General features: G+C 45.7%; 1 protein-coding gene across 2 annotated transcripts in view; it reads right to left on the minus strand.

Annotated features, from left to right (window-relative positions):
• Positions 1-17,961, minus strand: part of SLF2 (SMC5-SMC6 complex localization factor 2) — a 46,618-nt gene extending 28,657 nt beyond the window's left edge. Inside the window, exons 1-7 of one of the 2 annotated variants that reach the window (XR_003765015.2) lie at positions 17,746-17,961; positions 11,919-11,962; positions 9,624-10,300; positions 7,668-7,725; positions 4,622-5,706; positions 3,443-3,513; positions 1,366-1,488 (exon numbers count right to left, since the gene is read on the minus strand). Coding sequence is in view for 1 of the 2 variants with exons in the window: in XM_029080324.2 (XP_028936157.1) it covers positions 1,366-1,488; positions 3,443-3,513; positions 4,622-5,706; positions 7,668-7,725; positions 9,624-10,300; positions 11,919-11,962; positions 17,746-17,834 (2,147 nt within the window). In the remaining variant the exon portion in view is untranslated. The remainder of the gene's footprint in view (positions 1-1,365; positions 1,489-3,442; positions 3,514-4,621; positions 5,707-7,667; positions 7,726-9,623; positions 10,301-11,918; positions 11,963-17,745) is intronic. The other variant, XM_029080324.2, reaches the window with a different exon arrangement.
• Between the last annotated feature and the right edge of the window lie 2,332 nt (positions 17,962-20,293).

Below are 20,293 nucleotides of genomic sequence, written 5' to 3' on the forward strand. Positions count from 1 at the left end.
AAATTAATTCAGGATAGGAAGGGCAGAAAGGCCTAGTGAAAAAGAGTACAGGATTGGAATATATAGGATTGGGAATCAGAAGATCTGGGTTCTGGTCCCAGTTCAGTTCCTGGCCTGCTCTGTGACCTTGGTCAAGTCACAAAGGTCTTCTCATTGCCTCGGCTTCCTCCTCTCTAAAAGGGGAACAAAACACCTGTTCTTCCATCCCCTTGGACTGTGAGCCCCATGAGGGAAAGGGAATCTGTCAAATTTGATTTATCTTGAATCGATCCCGGCGTCTTCCACCGTGCTCTGGGACAGAGTAAGTGCTTAATGAACCCCATCACTATTACTATTATCTACCAGCCAAAATAATCCCCCTCATTAGTACTGGGTGGCTCCAAGAAAAATGACCATCAGTGGGGCAGGGGAGTAAATATACAGAGGTGGCCCTCACATTATCCAGGAAGGCTGACCCCAAGAGGAAGAATGGAGCCAATGTCCTCACAGGTTTCTGTACTTCCTGGCACAGCCCTAAGACAGTCCAGGTTCCGGCTATCTCCCATTCCCATTGTTGCCACAGACCCACTTGGATAACAGGGCCCATCACTTGAAAACCTCGACCAAAGGAACCACACACCAGGATCGTGACTCGATATGAGTGTTTTCATTACACCACCAGAGGGTTCCGTCCCAGCGTAATCTGGGAGCTTTGCAGCAACGGCTCATATCTTTACTAGTCAAGGAAACCCCTAAACTCCCAAATGCCTGCCTTTACTTCATCAAAGAGTCCTGCATGATAGGGAGGACTTTCTTGCCTATCTTCTTTCTTGTGATGATGATGAGTGTGTGTTTGGGGGTGGGGGCAAAAGGGGAAGGGGCTCTTTGACAAAGGAAATTTTTGTTTAATTAAAGTAAGCAGTACTGGCTCCTCCCTGCTTTTGATGATAGGATGTGTGACCTGTTCAGAGGACCTTTCTCTTGTTGGTGATGTGAAGAGTCAGCTTCTGGAGGCCTTGATTCCAGGAGATGACCAAACTGTCTGTCCTGGACTGATGCAGGCTTGGTATGCTATCTTGCTACTATTTACATATTCTGCAGCCGGCACACCATGTGCCCAGTGGCTCAGGGATAACACCCATCTCCAAATGCCTGTCCAGTGTGGGAATTGCAAGACCATCTCCCCCTGTCCCTGTACTTTTCATTTTCCCCCAGCCCCTCAAGTTCACCCTCAGGCCCCGAATGATTTGGGAGGGAGTGGGGAATGCATTAATATTTTGCAGTTCTCCCCTATAAACGCTGCTGATTACTCACAGAGTTGATTACTTGCATCACGGAAATTTGAAGCTTTTAAATTGAATATACTGTTAAAAAAACGTTTTCTACCTGTGCTCATCTGAGAGATCACCATCTTTGTCATCACCTTCTTCCTCTTCAGTCTTAAATGAGGATTTTATCTCAAATCCTTGTCTATTATCTTCTTCCAGCTGCTTCTCCAGATCATCTAAACTGAAAGAATTACGGGAACAGTATCACAGATTTATCTAGCAAGAAAAACGCCCTTTTATGATTATGTTCACACTCAAAAAGAGTCAGACTTACAGGACTCAATAAACCTGCTCAGGGACAAGCAGGGAGGGGAAAATCTGCAAATCCAAATTCAATGGATAGATTCTGTCTTCGAATCTAATTTTTCCTGCACCCAACTGTGTCTTTCCACTGGGTTCTGCGTGGATGGCAGGGCTTTAAAACAAATTATTATAGAGGAAAGGAGAGTCAAGTTTTTTTTTCTCTTAGAATATTAAAAACCACTCAAGTTTTCTAAGAAATCCAAATTCCTTTCAACCAAGTTCCTCCAGTACTTCCCATTTAGAGGTTCTAGTATTTCATCTGTTTTGGATCCTCCGATTTCACTTTGAACCATGGAGGCAAGCTGAGAGCTATTTTGAAACATTACCTTGAGAAGGGCACAGCTGTGGCTAAAGCCATTTTCATAAGGTAGATTGAAACACATCTGCGATTTTTTCAGGTTGCCAAGGATTTTACTGGATCCAAAATTGTCCCTAAAGAGTTGCTTACGAGGAATCTTGAGAATTCACCCTGTTGATTTATTAACCAGTCAGATGAAGGACTGTTGACCTCTCAGCCTTAAAAATGATACAGTCTTAACTGCACTTTGTGTCTGTTTTCTACTAGAGCCCACAGGGCTGGAGATTTCAGGGTTTGGCCTGAGTTTAAAGAGAGGAGGAGTGTAAGCCCGTGGGGCCTCCATACTCATTTTTCTTTAGTGAGGCCCTGCTGGGTCAAGCTTGACTTCAGGGAGAGGGGAAAAATGGGTCATTTCGGGTCTTGAGTGGATGCCGAAATGTGGAGAAATTTATGGCTCAAAGTTTCCTAATGGGTTATTAGAGGTAATGTTAAAGAAACTATTGATCGATTGATGGTGTTTACTGAGCGCTTACTGTGGGCAGAACACTATAAAACACTTGAGAGACTACAATACAACCGAGTTGATAGACATGATCCCTGCCTTCAAGGAACTTACAGTCCAGTGGAATGGATGAGAAGTTGGAGAATCATCATCACTTGGCTCCTCCTGGAGACAGGGTTGGGAGGACCACTGGTCTGACACCGTAATGGTGTCATTTACTTTTGTAACTTTCCTTATGTATCCGTCACCGACTCCCTCCACCCCACCCACTCTAATTTTGAGATTGTGAGCCTCTTGAGGATCAGGGACACTGTCTAATTCTGACTTGTGTATCTTCCCCCAGTGGTTAGTACAGTGCTTTGCACACTTGCGTGCTTGTCGGTGGTCTTGGCCTCCTCCATCATGGCTGACACTTTGACCCTATTTCATCTATTTGTTTTATGTTTTAAATGTTTCATCGCTCCTGTTATGTCTGTCTCCAATCCCCCCTAGGGACAGGGACCGTGTGAATTTTCTCACCTGTGTATTTTCTCCCAGTGCTTAAATTCGGGGCTCTACACAGAGTAAGCACTTAATAAAATCTTTGCTACTTATAAACCCTATTAATATTTTCATTATTTAGGATCCATAGGCAAAAGCACACTCCAGCACCCAGTGAGGACTCTCTAATATAAAAACTTAGAGCTAGAAGATGGAGTTTAAGAACGAGACAGTGGCCTAGAAAGGTCCTATTAATGACAACCTAGCTGCAGCCATTCTCATTTTAAAGAGAACAGACAAGGACTGTGTTCAACACGCTTAGAACAGTTGTTGGGACATGTAAGTATTTAACAAATAGAATAATAATAACAATAATAAAAACAGTGCACTCTTGGAGCCACAAAGACTAAGCTCTCTGTTCAGATGACAGGCCAAATGAAAAGGATAATGACAAGTGCGCGTGAGATGCCTGAACTTGCCTTTAGCTCAGCCTTGGAGCAGCCACCTGTTTTAACAGTATAATATCCAAACCAGAGAAAACATAATGCTCACCTTTGTGATTCTTCCTTCTCCTTCAGCAGTCGCTCTAAACTGTTCACATAACTCTTCATAGGGAAGCTTAACTAGAACGAGAATTTTGGAAAATCCTTGAAATATACTGAACACCCAAGTGTCTCCTCTCACCCAATTTTTAAGGTAAAATGAATCTGATATCAGTTCACTCCACATGGTAGTTTAACCTTCTATTATGAAAAAGGACTAGAGAGATATGGTGTCTCTGCAATTTTTTTTTAAATCCAAGAGACTGACTATACCTATCTCCTTCCCCAGTACAGTCTATCCTTCAGGGCGATTTTCAACTGATCTGTTTGAAACAGAACTGATAGGATACAGCCGGTAGGTCGGTAGGTCGGGGTGCTTCCCAGAGTACAAAGGGCTCGCTCCACCAATCGTCACCACCCAGGGGCCAGGTGGAGCAGCCTAGCCAATAAACCAGTTCAGTCCATCGGTTCCCCCAACTTGTCACCACCTCAGCACAAGACCTACCAACCAGGGGCGGCTGACTCCTGCCATCGCACCATCCCAGCGCCTTAGGGTAGAATTTTATGAGAGAGAATTGGGCAGCTAACTCTGCCCCTGCCCAAGGGCTGACCCCAGGGGGCAGGGGATGGAGGGGGCGGGACCCAAGGCAACAAGCCTCCTTGTGTCCTCTCCTTCCCTTTACAACAGGTGAATGTTGGGCAGCAGCGGGGCTCAGAAAGTCACCCTATTTCCTCCTCCCCTCTCTAGCCTGGCCTGCCCTGGGTCCCGCAATCTAGGAGGAGTCCTGCTGGTGGGAGCAACAGGACCCAGAAGTGCTGCTCCCGCCCAAGCAATTCAAAGGCACGGAGGGGATGAAAGTATGGAGGATTTGGGCTCAGGTGTGCTACTCCCGCCTTCTTCTCCTTGTCACTGCCCTCTGAGGCAGCCGTCCAGTCCTGCTTGCTGGAGGTGCAGATACCCCCCACCCCAGAGCATGGTTCAGGGCAATTGCTCCAATTAGCCCTGCCTCCATACTCTACTGCAAATCAGCATTAAAATCGACACACCAAAACACACAGGTAACTTCATCAATCAAACCACTGGCTTTTAGACATCTTTGCTCTAGACCCCAACAAAGCCGACCATTAAATAGTCTGGGGGTTTTTTAACCTTTAAAACAATAAAAGTCATTTCAAGTGAACTACTTACTTTTGGTGATAGAATTTTGAACTCTTGGAAAAGGACAGGAGCTTCTTCTGGGTTTGCAGGAGGTGGATTGGCTTTCAAAAACAAGATTTCATGAAGAGGTTTCAAAACTTCTTCTTCCTCATCGCTGTCCAGGTTGCAAACTACGTTTTCATCCCCACTATCAAAACTGCTCTTTAGTTTTCTTCTCAGTGCATCTCCGTCTCCACTAGAGTCTTCCAAATTCCCTACCTTTGAAGGCCCTGAAATACTTGGGCTACTAAGTGACAAAGTTTCCCCACAAGGCTCTGATGATCTCTTTGCCTGCCTACTATTATGTGGAGATACAGATTCTCGAGACGTATCCTCAGAAGAGAGATCGGTGGCAGTACTGCAAGGCCTTCGTTCGTATTCTTCTGGACTCCATTTTGTTTTTTGGGAAAAATCTGAACACAAAACACTCCCTCCTTTAGATAACCCAAACCCTTTAGCTTTCTTAGAGGGTGGGGCAACACAATTTTGACCGTCTGATACCGGAGAGCATCTAGAGTTTGAGACACAGGGAGGAGGAGGGAGTTCGATCTCTTTTAAAGTCACCGAGCCAGGGCAAGTTTGAGCTTCCTCAAGGCCTTCGGTTACTTCAGATCCAGAGTCTTGCCGAGCCACAGTGGACTGCTGATAAGGGAAGAGCAAGTTGAACTCCCTCAACTGATTTGTTTTGAAATTTCCAATGTGGATCTGATCATCATTTCTGTGAAGCGGTGATAAGTCTGCAGAGAAGTTATCTTCTCTAGCCAAATGATCATCCTGAGAGTCTTTTCTGAAGAGGAGAACAGCCTCCTCCAAGGCCACGGGATTCTCTGGGCCTTCGTGCTCTACAAGAGCCCACTTTCCATCCTGATGTCCAGTCGGGGGTCTAAGAGAGGGTTCATATGCTTTTTGTTTCACAGGTTGTCTTAAGCTCTTTAGATCCCTGTCCATGGAGTTCCTTTTTCGTTTTCCAGGAAAACCTTTCTGCTCAGAGCACTCTGCTAAAAGTTTCAAATTTGGGCAGGTTGCTGCAAGGAGCTGGCCTACCTGGCCAAATGCAGGTTTATCGGGCGACCATCCTGAGGACACAGGAGAAGTAGTTAATTTTGAAAGCAGTTTAGACTGAGATGACTCACCTATGTAAAGATGCTTTGATTAAAAAGAAGAGATTAATATTTGCACATTGCATAACCTTCAAATCCGTAATTAAACCTTTTGCTGTCAAAACCCTCAGTTCTCCAACCATCCAGGGGGTTGTGCCCTTGCAGAGTGCTATCTTGTGATCCTCATGAGGTACGTGGTCAGGGCTTCGTTCCCGGCTGTGCGTTTTCTCCCAGTATTTGGTACAGCGCTCTGCACACAGTGCTATTACTACTTGGGGAAAACTTGCATTGTGAGATTCGTCCTTCGACCCGAGACCAATGCCAAATGGACGGAAGCCTGTACATGGCCACATCTGCTGACCCTACCTCACAGTGAATTGGGACAAGCTAAGACCTTTCACTCCTTCCGCCTTCAAGTTCTAGCCTAAATACTTACTGAAAAGACACATTAGGGCGCAACTCAGGGCTTTTTCTTTCCCAGAAATTGGCTGGCCGGCATTCTCATTATTTTAAATGTTTTTGAGATGTCATTATTAAATAAGCACGGTGGGATGGTGAACAAAGATGGTGAAAATTCTGCCAACTTTGTAATCGAGCAATCAATCGATGGCATTTATTTAGTGCTTACTATGTGCAAAGTACTGAACAAAGCTCTTGGGTGAGTACAGCGCAAAGGAGTCTGTAGATATATTCTCTGCCCAACATCTTACAGTTTAGAGGGGGAGACAGAAATTAATATAAAAAAATTATGGATATGTATATAAATGCTGTGGGACTGAGGGGGGGTGTGTGAATATCAAATGCCAATGAAAAGAGTTACAAATCCATGCAGAGCTTTCAACATTTCTGTTGAACTTAAGCATGATAGATAATGACATGAGAGAAACTGAGTCAATCATAGGTAATGCTTTTTTTTCAGTTCAGAGTCAGGGCTGCTTCTTTTAGTCAAAATAATAATGTGCTATTTCACATAGTTGGGCCTGGACATAAAGTTATTGAAGAAATCCTAACAAAGGAATTATAAAAGTTAAAAGACAGAGCTTTTGTCCTAATACCAAGGGCTGAACTGGTTCTTCACCAGAAGCCCAATTTCATTTCAGGTTTGCACAATGCAAGTCAACACTCCTGTCCTATGGCATTTAGAATAAAATGCATCAACCACAAAATTATAATTGCTTTGAATTTCTTTCAGTGTTTTTTCTTCCCAATGACTTCTCTTTTCTACTGCCCAATTCCCTCTTTATTGTCATTTTCAATCCACTCCTTAAATCTTGCCTCACATTTTGTCTTTTTCCTTTAGCAACACCCTTCTCCCTCCCTGAAGTCAATCTGCCACATGGCCCAAACATTCAGTTTTCTGGATTTTAAGGATTTTGTAGGAGGACCCCAGTTGAGAAGCAGCATGGCGTAGTCGATAGAGCATGGGCCTGGGAGTCAGGAGGTCGTGGGGTCTAATCCCAACTCCGCCACTTGTCTGCTGCGTGACCTTGGGCAAGTCACTTCACTTCTCTGTGCCTCAGTTCCTTTTTCTGTAAAATGGGAATTGAGACTGTGAAGCAACATGTGGGACAGGGACTGTATCCAACCTGATTATCTTGTATCTACCCCAGCTCTTACAATAGTGCTTGGCACCGAGTAAGCTCGTAACAAATACCATAATTATTATTTTTATTGGTGCAACAGGCATGACTCCAGATGGCCAATTAGCTACTATAACCAAGAATACATCCTGAAGGCTCCCACTGACCCCAATGACAAAGATATTACATGTGTGTCATTATTACAACTGTTCATTTTCAAGCATTTTCCAACTACAAAAGATGAAAAGAGTCTCAATTCTTCACTAACGGATGCCCAAAACAATAGACTCAAAACATCTGAAAGTTATTAAGAGATAACTTTTATTCGAATAACTCTCATGAACATTTTGGTTCTACCTGAGATGGCTTCCCACGAAGAAGAGTGTGACCTTATCTTGGAGGGAGATCCATTTTCCTATTTAAAAATAAGATAGAATAAAAATAAAGGCACTCGAGGGAGAGGGACTGATTACAAGCATTTAAAAAAGGCTTTTCGGGTTGGTTCAAAGCATTCTTTCTGTTCCCATACGCATAATACCGCCCTCCACACAGACCAGGCAACAGAATAAATGTTGCTGTTGATAATTATGACCAAAGAATGAATAGTCTAGATTTGGGAAACGTACCAATGTTTACTAGCATTTGTTTCTTGGGAATTGGCGATAAAAAAAATACTAAGAAGTCTGTGCTTCAGTTAAACAAAGGAGTGGAAGACATGGATTGTGGGAAGATGGGACCTTGGATTGGTACGTTAAAGCCTAACAAGTCCAGGCACCTCTTTCCACTTACAGCCTTCTAAAGAGTTTTAACTGACCCCTCCGCCCCCGGCCCTCCGCCCCACACCCACCCACTATTCCTCAACTCACCAACTTTGTTCCTCCCAAGCCAACCTTCTAGCTGTTCCGCGCTCTCAGCTCTCCCTCCATCCATCCCCTTGCTCACGCTCTTCCATTAGTTCATCTGCCCTCCCCCTTCACACCTGACAGACCAACAGCTCTCCCCACATTTGAAGCCCATCTTTTCCAACAAAGCCTTCCCCAAATAATTTCCCAGGACTCTGGGTTACATCATCTCTTTAGCCACCTTGCCCATTTCTGAACTCCTCGCTACCTCCCTTAGTGGGCATGTTTACTACATCATTTTCCTCTAATTGTATTTTTTATGCTTCTCTTCCCCCATTTGAGTGTAAGCTCCTTGTGGGCAAGGAACATGTCACTTCTTTATTCTGTACTTCCCCAGGGCCTAATACAGTGCAACAGACCAGGTGGAGTGCTCAAAATAAATGGGGGCTATACTACTAAAACCACCACTACTAAAATCAGTGCGTGAGTTAAGAATCGCTACTGCAGACCCTTCCCCAGATAGGTCAGTAAACAGTCTCACAGGTACTCTGGTGGGAACAAATCCAAATGCAAAAATGCCCTAATTATTACAAGCCTCCTCCAGCTTAGAGATGCGTGAAGTTGCCATACATTTATTACTTCTGCTGGGAAGGGAGGATCCTTTCCCCCAATTCAAGTCATTTCTTTAATGAGAACATTTCCTAAAGCTAAATTTGGAACATCTTTATCTGGAGAGTTGGAGTTGATCTGGTTTGAATGCCTCTCTACTATCAGCTGCTCCGCTCAAAACATTAGCTTATCCCACATGAGCAGCTGCAGCAAAGGGAGACTGAAGGGAGAGGAGATTAACTGGCAGTTCTACTAACAGTGTCTGTGGAAGGGGACAGAAAAGTAGCATGGGCACAGTATGCCAGGGAAACTGCCACAAACACTCATGGATTCACTCTCACTGCTCTCAACCCGCTGCTTTGTGTAAAAGGCAGGTGTGAGGAGATGGTGAAATGAGCCCCTAAAATAAAATGGCTTCTCTAAGGCAGACATTTTGGGGTAGAACATTATATTGACAAGTTAAAGCTCCTAGATCAACTTATTTACTATATTACAATAAGGCAGCAAAGATATTGGCTACTAGTCAGGAACTCTAAATGTGTGACGTGCGCTTCTGATCACTTATCATCCACATTGCCCTTCCCTGAGGCTGCAGAGAGGATGGAGAAGATTCAGAAAGGAGTGGCCAGAGAGAACCAAGGAACACAGCTTCCTCACTGCTGGGTTCTCCTCATCTCTGTTTGCATCTCTGTCATTTGAAGACACTCTTAAGAACAGTTCAGTGTTGATTTTGGTTGCTCTTGGTCAGGTCAATCAATCCATCAGATTTATCGAGTGCTTCCTGTGTGCAGAACTCTGTACTAAGCGCTTGGGAGAGTAGGATACAGCAGAGCAGGTAGATATGTTCCCCGCCCTCACGCACCTGATTGGAAATGTTGCTTATGCTCAAGAAGGTCTTTTCTGAGCTGGTTGTTTTCTTTTCAGACTGCTCTACTTTTTGGCTACTGTTTCTGGGGGGCTGAAAACCTGTTTCCTCTTGGCTGGGCTGCTCTCTCTTTGAACATTCTGCTGCTTGCTGGCACACGGGCAGGTTGCTCCCACTGACGATTTTTTTGCAATTGTGTTTTAAGATGTCACTCCTTGGAGCTGAGATCCATTCCCTGGTGCCTGCATCAGTCTGGTCTTGATCGATACATTTGGACTTCTCCCTATCTCTTTCACGACCATGTGATGGTCTCCCTTGAGTTGTGGCCTTTTCCTGCTTCTTAAGTTCCTTCCCGTCTTGTCCTGTCAAACAATGGTAAGACGATTCAGTCGAAATATAGAGTTTTCGAACCACCACTTTGGGATATTTGGTGTTCAGTGCTGCACTGAGCATGTCGGCCTTAGGTATATCAGCACAGTCGTTCCGCTCTTGAACGCCTCTCATAAAAGCCTCTATTATGGGACTCTTGGTTGGTGAGGAAATAAGGATCTTTCTCTGTCGTCTTTTTTGGGGTGTGGAGGCTTTCTTCTCAAACTTTTCAGTGCTGGTGAATGGTATCTCAGCTTCTCCATATTTCACTTTAGTTCTCTGTGTAGAACCCAATACCAGTCTATCTGTACAACCAATTGAAAAGGCCAAGAGACACAAAGTTAGTTACACAATTGACTTAAATCACTGGCTTGCCTCAATATAAGCCGCCTCTTAAGCTTGTTTCTAAGAAACTCGGAGGTAGACTTTTCTATACACACCCCCATTTTGCCGATACAACTCACTTGGAAACATTAATGGCTCTGCCCCTGGCTGGGAGAATTCCTGCTGAGGCTTCTTCTCCCCAATGGGAGAGAGATTAGTGCCTACAAAAACAGGTTCCCTACTGTTTCGTTTCTCCTGAAATGGTGGAGAACAATTAGTGTTCTGGCAGCAAAGGCTGCCAGTTTAAAAAAACTACTTGGAATGTGAGCAGTCAGCCAACTAGCCAAAACAGCCAGTTAAGGAGCTGACAATAGTTTTGAAAAGACCAAGAGCTTTATTCTCAGGTTATAAGTGACACTTCCAAATAAAATGGAAGAAATTCCTTTTGTTTCCAACACTAATGTGCATTGTGTGTGTGTGTGTGTGTGTGTGTAAACGCACACATGGACCGAGTGTCCATGCATGATGTTCATTCCATATAAAGCAAGAGGCCAAGAAGAACCACTTAACTTTAGATCTATGGGGAACTTTTTAATAGCAGCACATCCAAATTAAAGCAGGGAATAGAATACATTTTGGGGTGAAGGTATTAGGGTGTTGCTTAGCTTACCCAAATTCTTGCCTCAAACTAGATAATGTGCCACACCTCAGAATTTTGCCTATTTTATCGCTGCATGATTGTAAATAAAAACAGATTTCCCAGAGGTTTTGCGGTACAGAGGCCAAGACTGCACTGTAAAAACACAGAAGTAGTGTGGCCTAGTGGAAAGAGCGTGGACCTGGGAGTCAGAGGACCTGGGTTCTCATCCCGGCTCCACCATGTGTCTGCTTGGTGACCGCGGGCAAGTAAGTCACTGAACTTCTCTGTGACTCAGTTTCCTCATCTTTAAAATGAGGATTAAATCCCATTCCTTCCTACCTAGATTGTGAGCCCCATGTGGGGCAGGGACTGTGTCCAAAATAATTATCTTATATTTATCCCAACGCTTAGAACAGGGCCTGACACATAGTAAGCGCTTAATGCATGTATCTACCCCAGTGCTTAGTACAGTGCTGCGCACATAGTAAACGCTTAACAAAAACCATTATTATTACTATCAAATACCAGTATTATTATTATGGACTGTGATCCCAAGGTTGATTCTGCTTAGAATTTAAAAAGGAACATCATGAAAACACTACATAGAGTTGTAGCTATGTAGAACTTTGGCTTAATGATTAAAATCCCACAAGAAAGCACGTTCCCTTTGAGACCATGACCAAAAGTGGGGGGATATGGAGAAGGAAGAGTTAACCACCTCCACATTCCTCCTCATTTCACTAAACCCCGGCATCCGAAACCACAGAATTATTAAATCTGGGGCAGTCGGTGTGCACTTGTTTTCAATGCTTTAGAACACATGCACTTCACTGGCACTTGGCCTCTGAACATTGAAATCGATAATCGTAAAAACTATATCAGAGGTTCTTTTGTAATTTGAAAGGACTCTTCTAGAATGATTTTTTTCAGTAAGGATTACTTAGGCAAAAAAATCATACCTTGCTTTGGAACTGGTTTGAAGAAATCTGTAATGGACTGATTTCTGGAAAAGAAAGCACAGAGTCTTAATACATAAATAACAACCAGGTGGGAGAAATCAGATAACTCTACCGAAGAAATTCTTTCTCCAAGGAATTTATTCCTTTGGCATATTGGCAATCCTAAATAATTTTGATGGCAATTAGCTAACTGGATTATAAAAAAACACCAAACTAAAATGCAAAATATTAATACTGCTTTTGTTCAGAGCTTTCTGGAGATCTTGTTGGACACAACATGTATCTGTCATCTATAAATCCAAATGGGGAAACATTTTTTTTATGGTATTTGTTAAGCACTATGTGCCAACCACTGTTCTAAGCCCTGGGGTAGACACAAAGTAATCAGGTTGTCCCATGTGGGGCTCACAGTCTTAATCCCCACTTTACAAATGAGGTAACTGAGGCACAGAGAAGTTATGTGACCTGTCCAAAGTCACACAGCTGAAAGGGGCAGAGCTGGGATTTGAACCCATGACCTCTGACTCCCAAGCCCGGACTCTTTCCATTATGCCACGCTGCTTCTTATATGTGTCAAGCACCGTTTCACCACTGGGGTAGATACAAGCTAATCAGGTTGGACACAGATCCTGTTCCATATAGGGGTCCGCAGTCTTTGTCTCCATTTAATAGATGAGATAACTGAGGCACAGAGAAGTGAAGGGACTTGCCCAAGGCCACAAAGCAAACAAGTGGTGGAGGCAGGATTAGAACCCAAGTCCTCTGACTCCAAGACCCGTGCTCTCTCCACTGGGCCATACCATTTCTCAAGCTGAAATTGGTGCTGAAGTTGAATCATTAATATTTCTTCAAGCAGACAAAAGTAATACTATCTATCCATGGCAGGCAGTGTGGCCTAACGGAAATAGTCCGGGCCTGGACATTGAGAGATTCTGGTTCATTGGTTCAAGTCCCTTCTCTGCCACTGGCCTCCTATGTGACCTATGTATCCTCTCTGGGCCTCGGTTTCCTCATCTGTAAAATGGGGATAAAACAGATTGGGAGTCCCAGGTAAAGTATGGGGTTAGGTCCACTCTCATAACCTTATATCTACCTTAGCATTTTACCCCCTAATAAGTGTTTAATAAATGCCATGTCATTCGCTGTGCTGTCATGCATACTTTCAGCCAGACCTATATGCCGGTGGAGACTGACACGTAGACACAGTAAGTGCTGAATGTGGCATTTAAGCGCTTACCATGGGCCAGGTACTGTACTAAAGCCCTGGAGTAGGTACCAGATCATCAGGTTGGACACAGTCCATGTCTCACACAGGGCTCAGTCTTCATCCCCATTTTACAGATAAGGTAAATGAGCACAGAGGAGTTAAGTGACTTGCCCAAAGTCACACAGCAGCCAAGTGGTGGAGTCAGGATTAGAACCCAGGTCCTTCTGACTTCACTTCAGCTGTTGCTGATTCTGGAGAGAGAGAAAGCTTGGCACAAACGTGTGAGAGTGGGCTGCTAGTAATCTAGAGTTACAGTTCCCCTCTTGATCCAACAAGTATAATAATAATTAATAATTACGGTATCTGTTAAGAGCTTATTACGTGCCAAGCACTGTTCTAAGCGTTGGAGGCAGAAGTCTTACACCCAGATTTGCCTGGCACTGTTCTACAAGCACTGTTCTACAAGGCAATCTTGTATTTTACATTGAAACGCCTGTGAACACAAAACAGGAGATCTGGAAGCTTGCAGTACCCTTCTGGTGCTCCGAAAAGAATACGAACATTATCATAAACCTCTGAGCCAGTCATCCAGGCATTGCTGTTTTCAGACGTACAGGCTCTGGAGGGGCACAATGGCAAGTACGAGGAGCACTTTGCGGGAGTCGGCACAGAACCCAGGCCCCAGAGCCCTACTTCCAAACTAGCCTGTGAAAGGGCGACAGTGGTGTGGTAATCCTGGAATGACAGGAAACAGTGAAGACACCTTCTGCTCCAAAAAAAGGAACCATAGCAGCAGCGGCCACAGCCTGCTTAGTGCAAATACACAGAACTGAGAGGCACCAAGTCAGCAAGGATATACAAGACTGAGGCGGAGCATGGGGGGGAGAAAGTAGGGGAGGAAGGGGCTAAGCTGGAGGTACGGGGAGCAGGAAAAGTCCCTTGGAAGAAGGGAGGGGCGATAGTGTGATTTTTCCCTTACCAGGAGGGCCCACAGCTGGTTCTGAAACAGAACCTAACCCACTGCACGTAAGTTTATGCGATAATGTACCAGATGCTCCAGCCATGCTTTCGAGGAATGGCCCGTGGCTGTATCGTGAGGTATGCCTCTACTTACATTTTTCTGTTCCCCTGGCTCACTTCCAATGACCCTCGACTTGGTGGTTCTCAGTTAAATTGCTGTCAAGCCCTTTGATCCTAATCTCGTAAGAGATATTTAAGCTATAGTCTCCCTTGGCTTCCCCCTGCATCATCAATGGATATTCAATCAATCAATCATATTTACTGAGCATTTACCATGTGCAGGGCACCGTACTAAGTGCTTGGGAAAGAATACTACAACAGAGATGGTAGACACGTTATCTGCCTGCAACCAACGATTACTGTGTACAGGACACTTACAAATACAACAGAGTTAATAGACACATTCCCTGACTTGCCATGACTTGCCCAAGGTCACCCAGCAGACAAGTCCTTTTGACTCCTAGGCCCTTGCTCTCTCCTCTAAACTCGTTGCGAGCAGGGAAGATTTCTGCTAATTCCGTTGTACTGTACTCTCCCAAGTGCTTCGTACAGGGCTCTGCACATACTGAGCACTCAATAAATAAATAAATAAATTCATAGGCCACGCTGACACCTGTGACTTTGAGATCCTTATACTAAGTTACAGAATCTAAAACACACCTATCTTGTGTATTCCTAGCAGCATGGGCTGGTGGAAGGAACACATATCCTAGAAGAAATCCTGATTGGCCAATACTAGAACACAAAGATGCTGGTGAGTGAACGTCTCCATCAGGGGTGTCTCCCCTGAAGTTAATGTTACAACGTACAACTAAGCAGTTGATACAATATAAGTCGTTAGGACACAGTCCCCGTGTCTCATGTGACTTACAGTCCAGTGTGCATGGAAAATAGGCATGAATATGTCAGTGGTATTTATTGAGCTGTGTGCAGAGCTGGGTGCCAAGCAGCCCTTGGAAGAGTACAACACAAAAGAGTGATAGCGTCCAGACCATCCAGGACATTTTTTATCTTAATTTTATAAATGATGAAACTGAGCCCCAGGAAAAGTTAAATGATTTGCCGAAGGTCACGTTAAAGCAGCATGGCTTAATGGAAAGAGCACGGGCTTGGAAGTCAGAGGCCGTGGGTTCTGGGTTCTAATCCAGACTACGCCACTTGACAGCTGTGTAACTTTGGGCAAGTCACTTCACTGTTTCTCAGTTACCTCATCTGTAAGATGAGGATTAAGACTGTAGGCCCCATGTGGGACAATCTGGTGACCTTGTATCTACCTCAGTGCTTAGAACAGTGTTTGGTGCAAAGCTCTGCACACAGTAAGCGCTCAATCAGTAAGATTGAAGGAATGAACAAATACCGTCATTATAATTAAAGAAAAATGGGATGGTCAGGATTGGAACCCAGGTATCCTGACTCCCAGGACTCTGCTCTAAGCCACTTAGTCACACTGCCTCTCCAGTGGGTGTCCTGTGTATCTACATCTGCATCTGTGGTGCCTGCTCTATTCTTGATTCTATTTAGTTGCCATTGGTTTTACGAGATGTTCCTCCCCTTGACTCTATTTATTGCCACTGTTCTTGTCTGTCCGTCTCCCCCGATTAGACCGTAAGCCCGTCAAAGGGCAGGGATTGTCTCTATCTGTTGCCGACTTGTTCATTCCAAGCGCTTAGTACAGTGGTCTGCACATAGTAAGCGCTCAATAAATACTGTTGAATGAAGTCTGGGAGCCAGAGGAGAGGGACTGGGTTCTCAGCCCCGCCCTGTCACTTGCCTACTGTGTGACCTTGGGCAAGTCACTTAACTTCTGTGTTTCAGTTTATCTGTAAAATGGGAATTTAATATCTGTTCTCCATCCCTCTTTGGCAGGAAGCCCCATGTGGGGCAGGATCTCCACCTGATCCTCTAGACTGTAAGCCCGTTGTGAGCAGAGAATGTCTCTTTTTATTGCTGTGTTGCACTTTCCAAGTGTTTAGTACAGTGCTCTGCACAGAGTCAGCGCTCAATAAATACAATTAAATAAATCAAGGAGTATCTGATTTAGCACCATGCTTGGACAGGGCAAATGCTTAACAAATACCACAATTATTAAGATACAATCAACACAAAGTAAAGCAAGCAAATATACTGAGCGCTTACTTTGTGCGGAGCAATGTACTAAGCGCCTGGGAGAGTACAACAAGAGTTGAGAGACATGTTCCCCACCGATAACGAGCTGACAGTCTAGAGGGGAAGACTGACATTAATATTACCCTTAGTAGAGGTGGGGGTTTGGGCAGCTTTGCCAAGTTTTATAAAGACCCAAACAACCCGAAGCCAAATAATCATTTATCTCACCTACGATAAATCCTATTATAATGAGAGGGAAGAGAATAATAATAATGTTGATATTTGTTAAACGCTTACTATGTGCCAAGCACTGTTCTAAGTGCTGGGGTAGATACAAGGCCATCAGGTTGTCCCACGTGGGGCTCCCAGTCTTTATCCCCATTTTACAGAGGAGGTGACTGAGGCCCAGAGAATGATAATGATGATGGTGTTGGTCATAATAATGTTGGTATTTGTTAAGCGCCTACCATGGGGTAGATACAGGGTAATCAGGTTGTCCCACGTGAGGCTCACAGTTAATCCCCATTTTACAGATGAGGTAACTGAGGCACAGAGAAGTGAAGTGACTTGCCCACAGTCACACAGCTGACAAGTCGCAGAGCCGGGAGTCGAACCCATGACCTCTGACTCCGAAGCCCAGGCTCTTCCACTGAGCCATGCTGCTTGCGCTTACTATGTGCGAAGCACTGTTCTAAGCGCTGGGGGGGGGGATACAAAGCGATCAGGTTGTCCCACGTGGGGTTCACTGTCTTAATTCCCATTTTACAGATGAGGTCACTGAAGCACAGAAAATAATAATAATGATGGTATTGGTTAAGAGCTTACTATGTGTAAAACACTGTCCTAAGAGCTGGGGGTGGGGAATACAAGGTGATCAGGTTGTCCCACGTGGGGCTCCGGGTCTTCATCCCCATTTGACAGATGAGGAAACTGAGGCCCAGAGAATAGTAATAATAATAATAATGTTGGTATTTGTTAAGCGCTTACTATGTGCAGAGCACTGTTCTAAGCGCTGGGGTAAACACAGGGGAATCAGGTTGTCCCACGCGGGGCTCACAGTCTTAATCCCCATTTTACAGATGAGGGAACTGAGGCACAGAGAAGTTAAGTGACTTGCCCACAGTCACACAGCTGACAAGTGGCAGAGCCGGGATTCGAACTCATGAGCCCTGACTCCAAAGCCCGTGCTCTTTCCACTGCGCCACGCTGCTTCCCCAGAGAAGGGACGGGACTCGCCCGAGGTCACACAGCTGCCAGGCGGCAGAGCCGGGATTCGAACCCACGACCTCCGACTCCCAAGCCCGGGCTCTTTCCACTGAGCCCGGCTGCTTCTCAATGCTAAAAACGATCAAACGAGAGGCGGGATGAAAGGGAACTACAACTCCCAGAAGCCTCCGCTCCCCGACGCCAGTTCCCAGTAGGCGCCCCGGCGCCGCAGAGGACGCTGGGAAAGCGAGTCCAGCCCCTCCAAGTTCCGCATCGGGTGGGGCCTACCTGTCCCCGGAGCATTCTCGTCCCGTCACCGCGACGGCGGGGGCCGGGCCGGGCGGCGGCGGCCCCGCGAACGGGCAGTGCCTCGTCATGGCTTCGCCGGCGGCGGCCCCGGCGGCGGCCGGGCTCCAGCTAGCCGTGTTGCCGCTTGGACTCCGGCCAGCTGCCGGAGCGGCGGTCGACTCTTCACCCTTCCCTCGTCATGGCGCTCCCCTCTTCGGAAGTGACTGTGGGATGGGCGGGTGGTGAGGGGAGGGGGGGCGGGGCCCGGCCGGCGGGCGCTGATTGGCTGACGTCGCCCGAGATTCCCTGGCCGCGGGAAAGGCGGAGCGCGGGAAAAAACCCCTCCCTCCCCTCGGCCGGGGCCGGGCGGCCTGAGGCGCATGCGCGGCCCACCCGCGGCGCTCGCGCCTTCGCGGCCCGAGGTCGCGCGACACACGAGGCTGCAGGCCCCCACGCCAAGCCTGAGGCGCGAAGCCGCCCACACCCCCCTCTCATTCATTCATATTTATAATAAGAATAATAATGTTGGTCTTTGTTAAGCGCTTACTATGTGCAGAGCACCGTTCTAAGCGCTGGGGGGAGATACAGGGTCATCAGGGTTGTCCCACGTGAGGCTCACAGTCTTCATCCCCATTTTACAGAAGAGGTCACTGAGGCACAGAGAAGTGAAGTGGCCTGCCCACAGTCCCACAGCTGCCAAGTGACAGAGGCCTCGGTCTCCCAAACCCGGGCTCTTTCCGCTGAGCCATGCTGCTTCTCTTGACTGTGTGGAGAGCACTGTACGAAGCGCTGGGGACAGTACAACACAACAATAAACGGTGACATCCCCTGCCCACAACGAGCTCACAGTTTAGAATGGGGGAGACTTTTCCTCATCTCCCTCACCCTTCAGCAGGGAGGTCACCTCCCCTGAGGTGTTTTCCATCACCTCCCACCCCAGGGGTCCTGAGTCCCATTGCCAGAACTTCCAATGCCTTGTTTTCTCCCCACCGTGAAGGTGGAGACCATCCTCTCCGCCTCAAACACTTCCGCTGCACCACCACCTTGAGCAAGTCACTTGACTTCTCTGTCCCTCAGTTATCTCATCTGTAAAATGGGTACTAAAACTGTGAACCCCATGTGGGGCCTGGACTGTGTCCAACCCGATTTGCTTGTATCTACCCCGGCGATTAGATCAGTGCCTGGCACTTGAGCGCTTAACAAATACCATTAAAAGAAAAACAACCCCCCCCCCCAAGAAGCGCCTCAGTAATAAACACTTTAAGCACACTCTGTGTCTCTAGTAATAATAGTGGTATCTAGTTTGTTTGTTTTGTTTCTGTTTCAAGAACTGTTTTCAACACTGGTACAGATCAGTCAGTCAATGGTACAGTCAATCAATCCATTCATTCGTATTCATTGAGCACTCACTGTGTGCACTGTGTTCGAATCCCGGCTCTACCACTTGCCAGCTGTGTGATTGTGGGCAAGTCACTTAACTTCCCTGTGCCTCAGTTACCTCATCTGGAAAATGGGGATGAAGACTGTGAGCCTCATGTGGGACAACCTGATTACCCTGTGTCTACCCCAGCACTTAGAACAGTGCTCTGCACATAGTAAGCACTTAACAAATACCAACATTATTATTATTTTTAACATTGTACTAAGCACTTGGGAAAGTTCAACACAACAGTACAGTGACATTCCCTGCCCACAACGAGCTTATAGTCTAGAGGGGGGAGACAGACATCGATACAAATAAATAAAATTATAGATATAATAATAATAATGTTGGTATTTGTTAAGCGCTTACTATGTGCCGAGCACTGTTCTAAGCGCTGGGGTAGACACAGGGGAATCAGGTTGTCCCATGTGGGGCTCACAGTCTTCATCCCCATTTTACAGATGAGGGAACTGAGGCACCGAGAGGTGAAGTGACTTGCCCAAAGTCACACAGCTGACAAGTGGCCGAGCCGGGATTCGAACCCATGACCTCTGACTCCAAGGCCCGTGCTCTTTCCACCGAGCCACGCTGCTTCTCTGTAACACATATGGGCTGTGGGGATGGGAGTGGGGAAGAGCAAAGGGAGCAAGTCAGGGTGACACAGAAGGAACTGGGAGAGGAGGAAAAGGGGGGCTTAGTCTAGGAAGGCCTCTTGGAGGAAATGTAACAGTTTAAATGCTTAATTTTATCCAGGAACTTCAACCTCCTCCATTTGAAAAATAACTAAAACCTTCTAACAGTAATAACATAGGTTATGAGGTTCAACTAGTTTCCCTTGCTGAACTTGCTTTCTCTTAGAAAAATTTGTGACCAATTAAATATGCAACTGCCAGGCATTCACTTATAAAGCAGATCACCCAACAAGTTACCTCCATAAACAGTTCCTCAGATTATGAAATAAATTAAATGAAGCTAGAAATCGCCTGATCAATGCATAGGAGTTAGAATGAAACCATTTTAAAAATCTTTAATAAACAAATAACCTATACTTTAAAGATTTTGATGACATTGTCAAACACTCAAAAACAAGGCCATGGCCACCAAAGTCCTTATAGTATTTCAATT

Source organism: Ornithorhynchus anatinus, chromosome 16 (genome assembly GCF_004115215.2).
Source record: "Ornithorhynchus anatinus isolate Pmale09 chromosome 16, mOrnAna1.pri.v4, whole genome shotgun sequence".
In the NCBI taxonomy this organism is placed as follows: Eukaryota; Metazoa; Chordata; class Mammalia; order Monotremata; family Ornithorhynchidae; genus Ornithorhynchus; species Ornithorhynchus anatinus.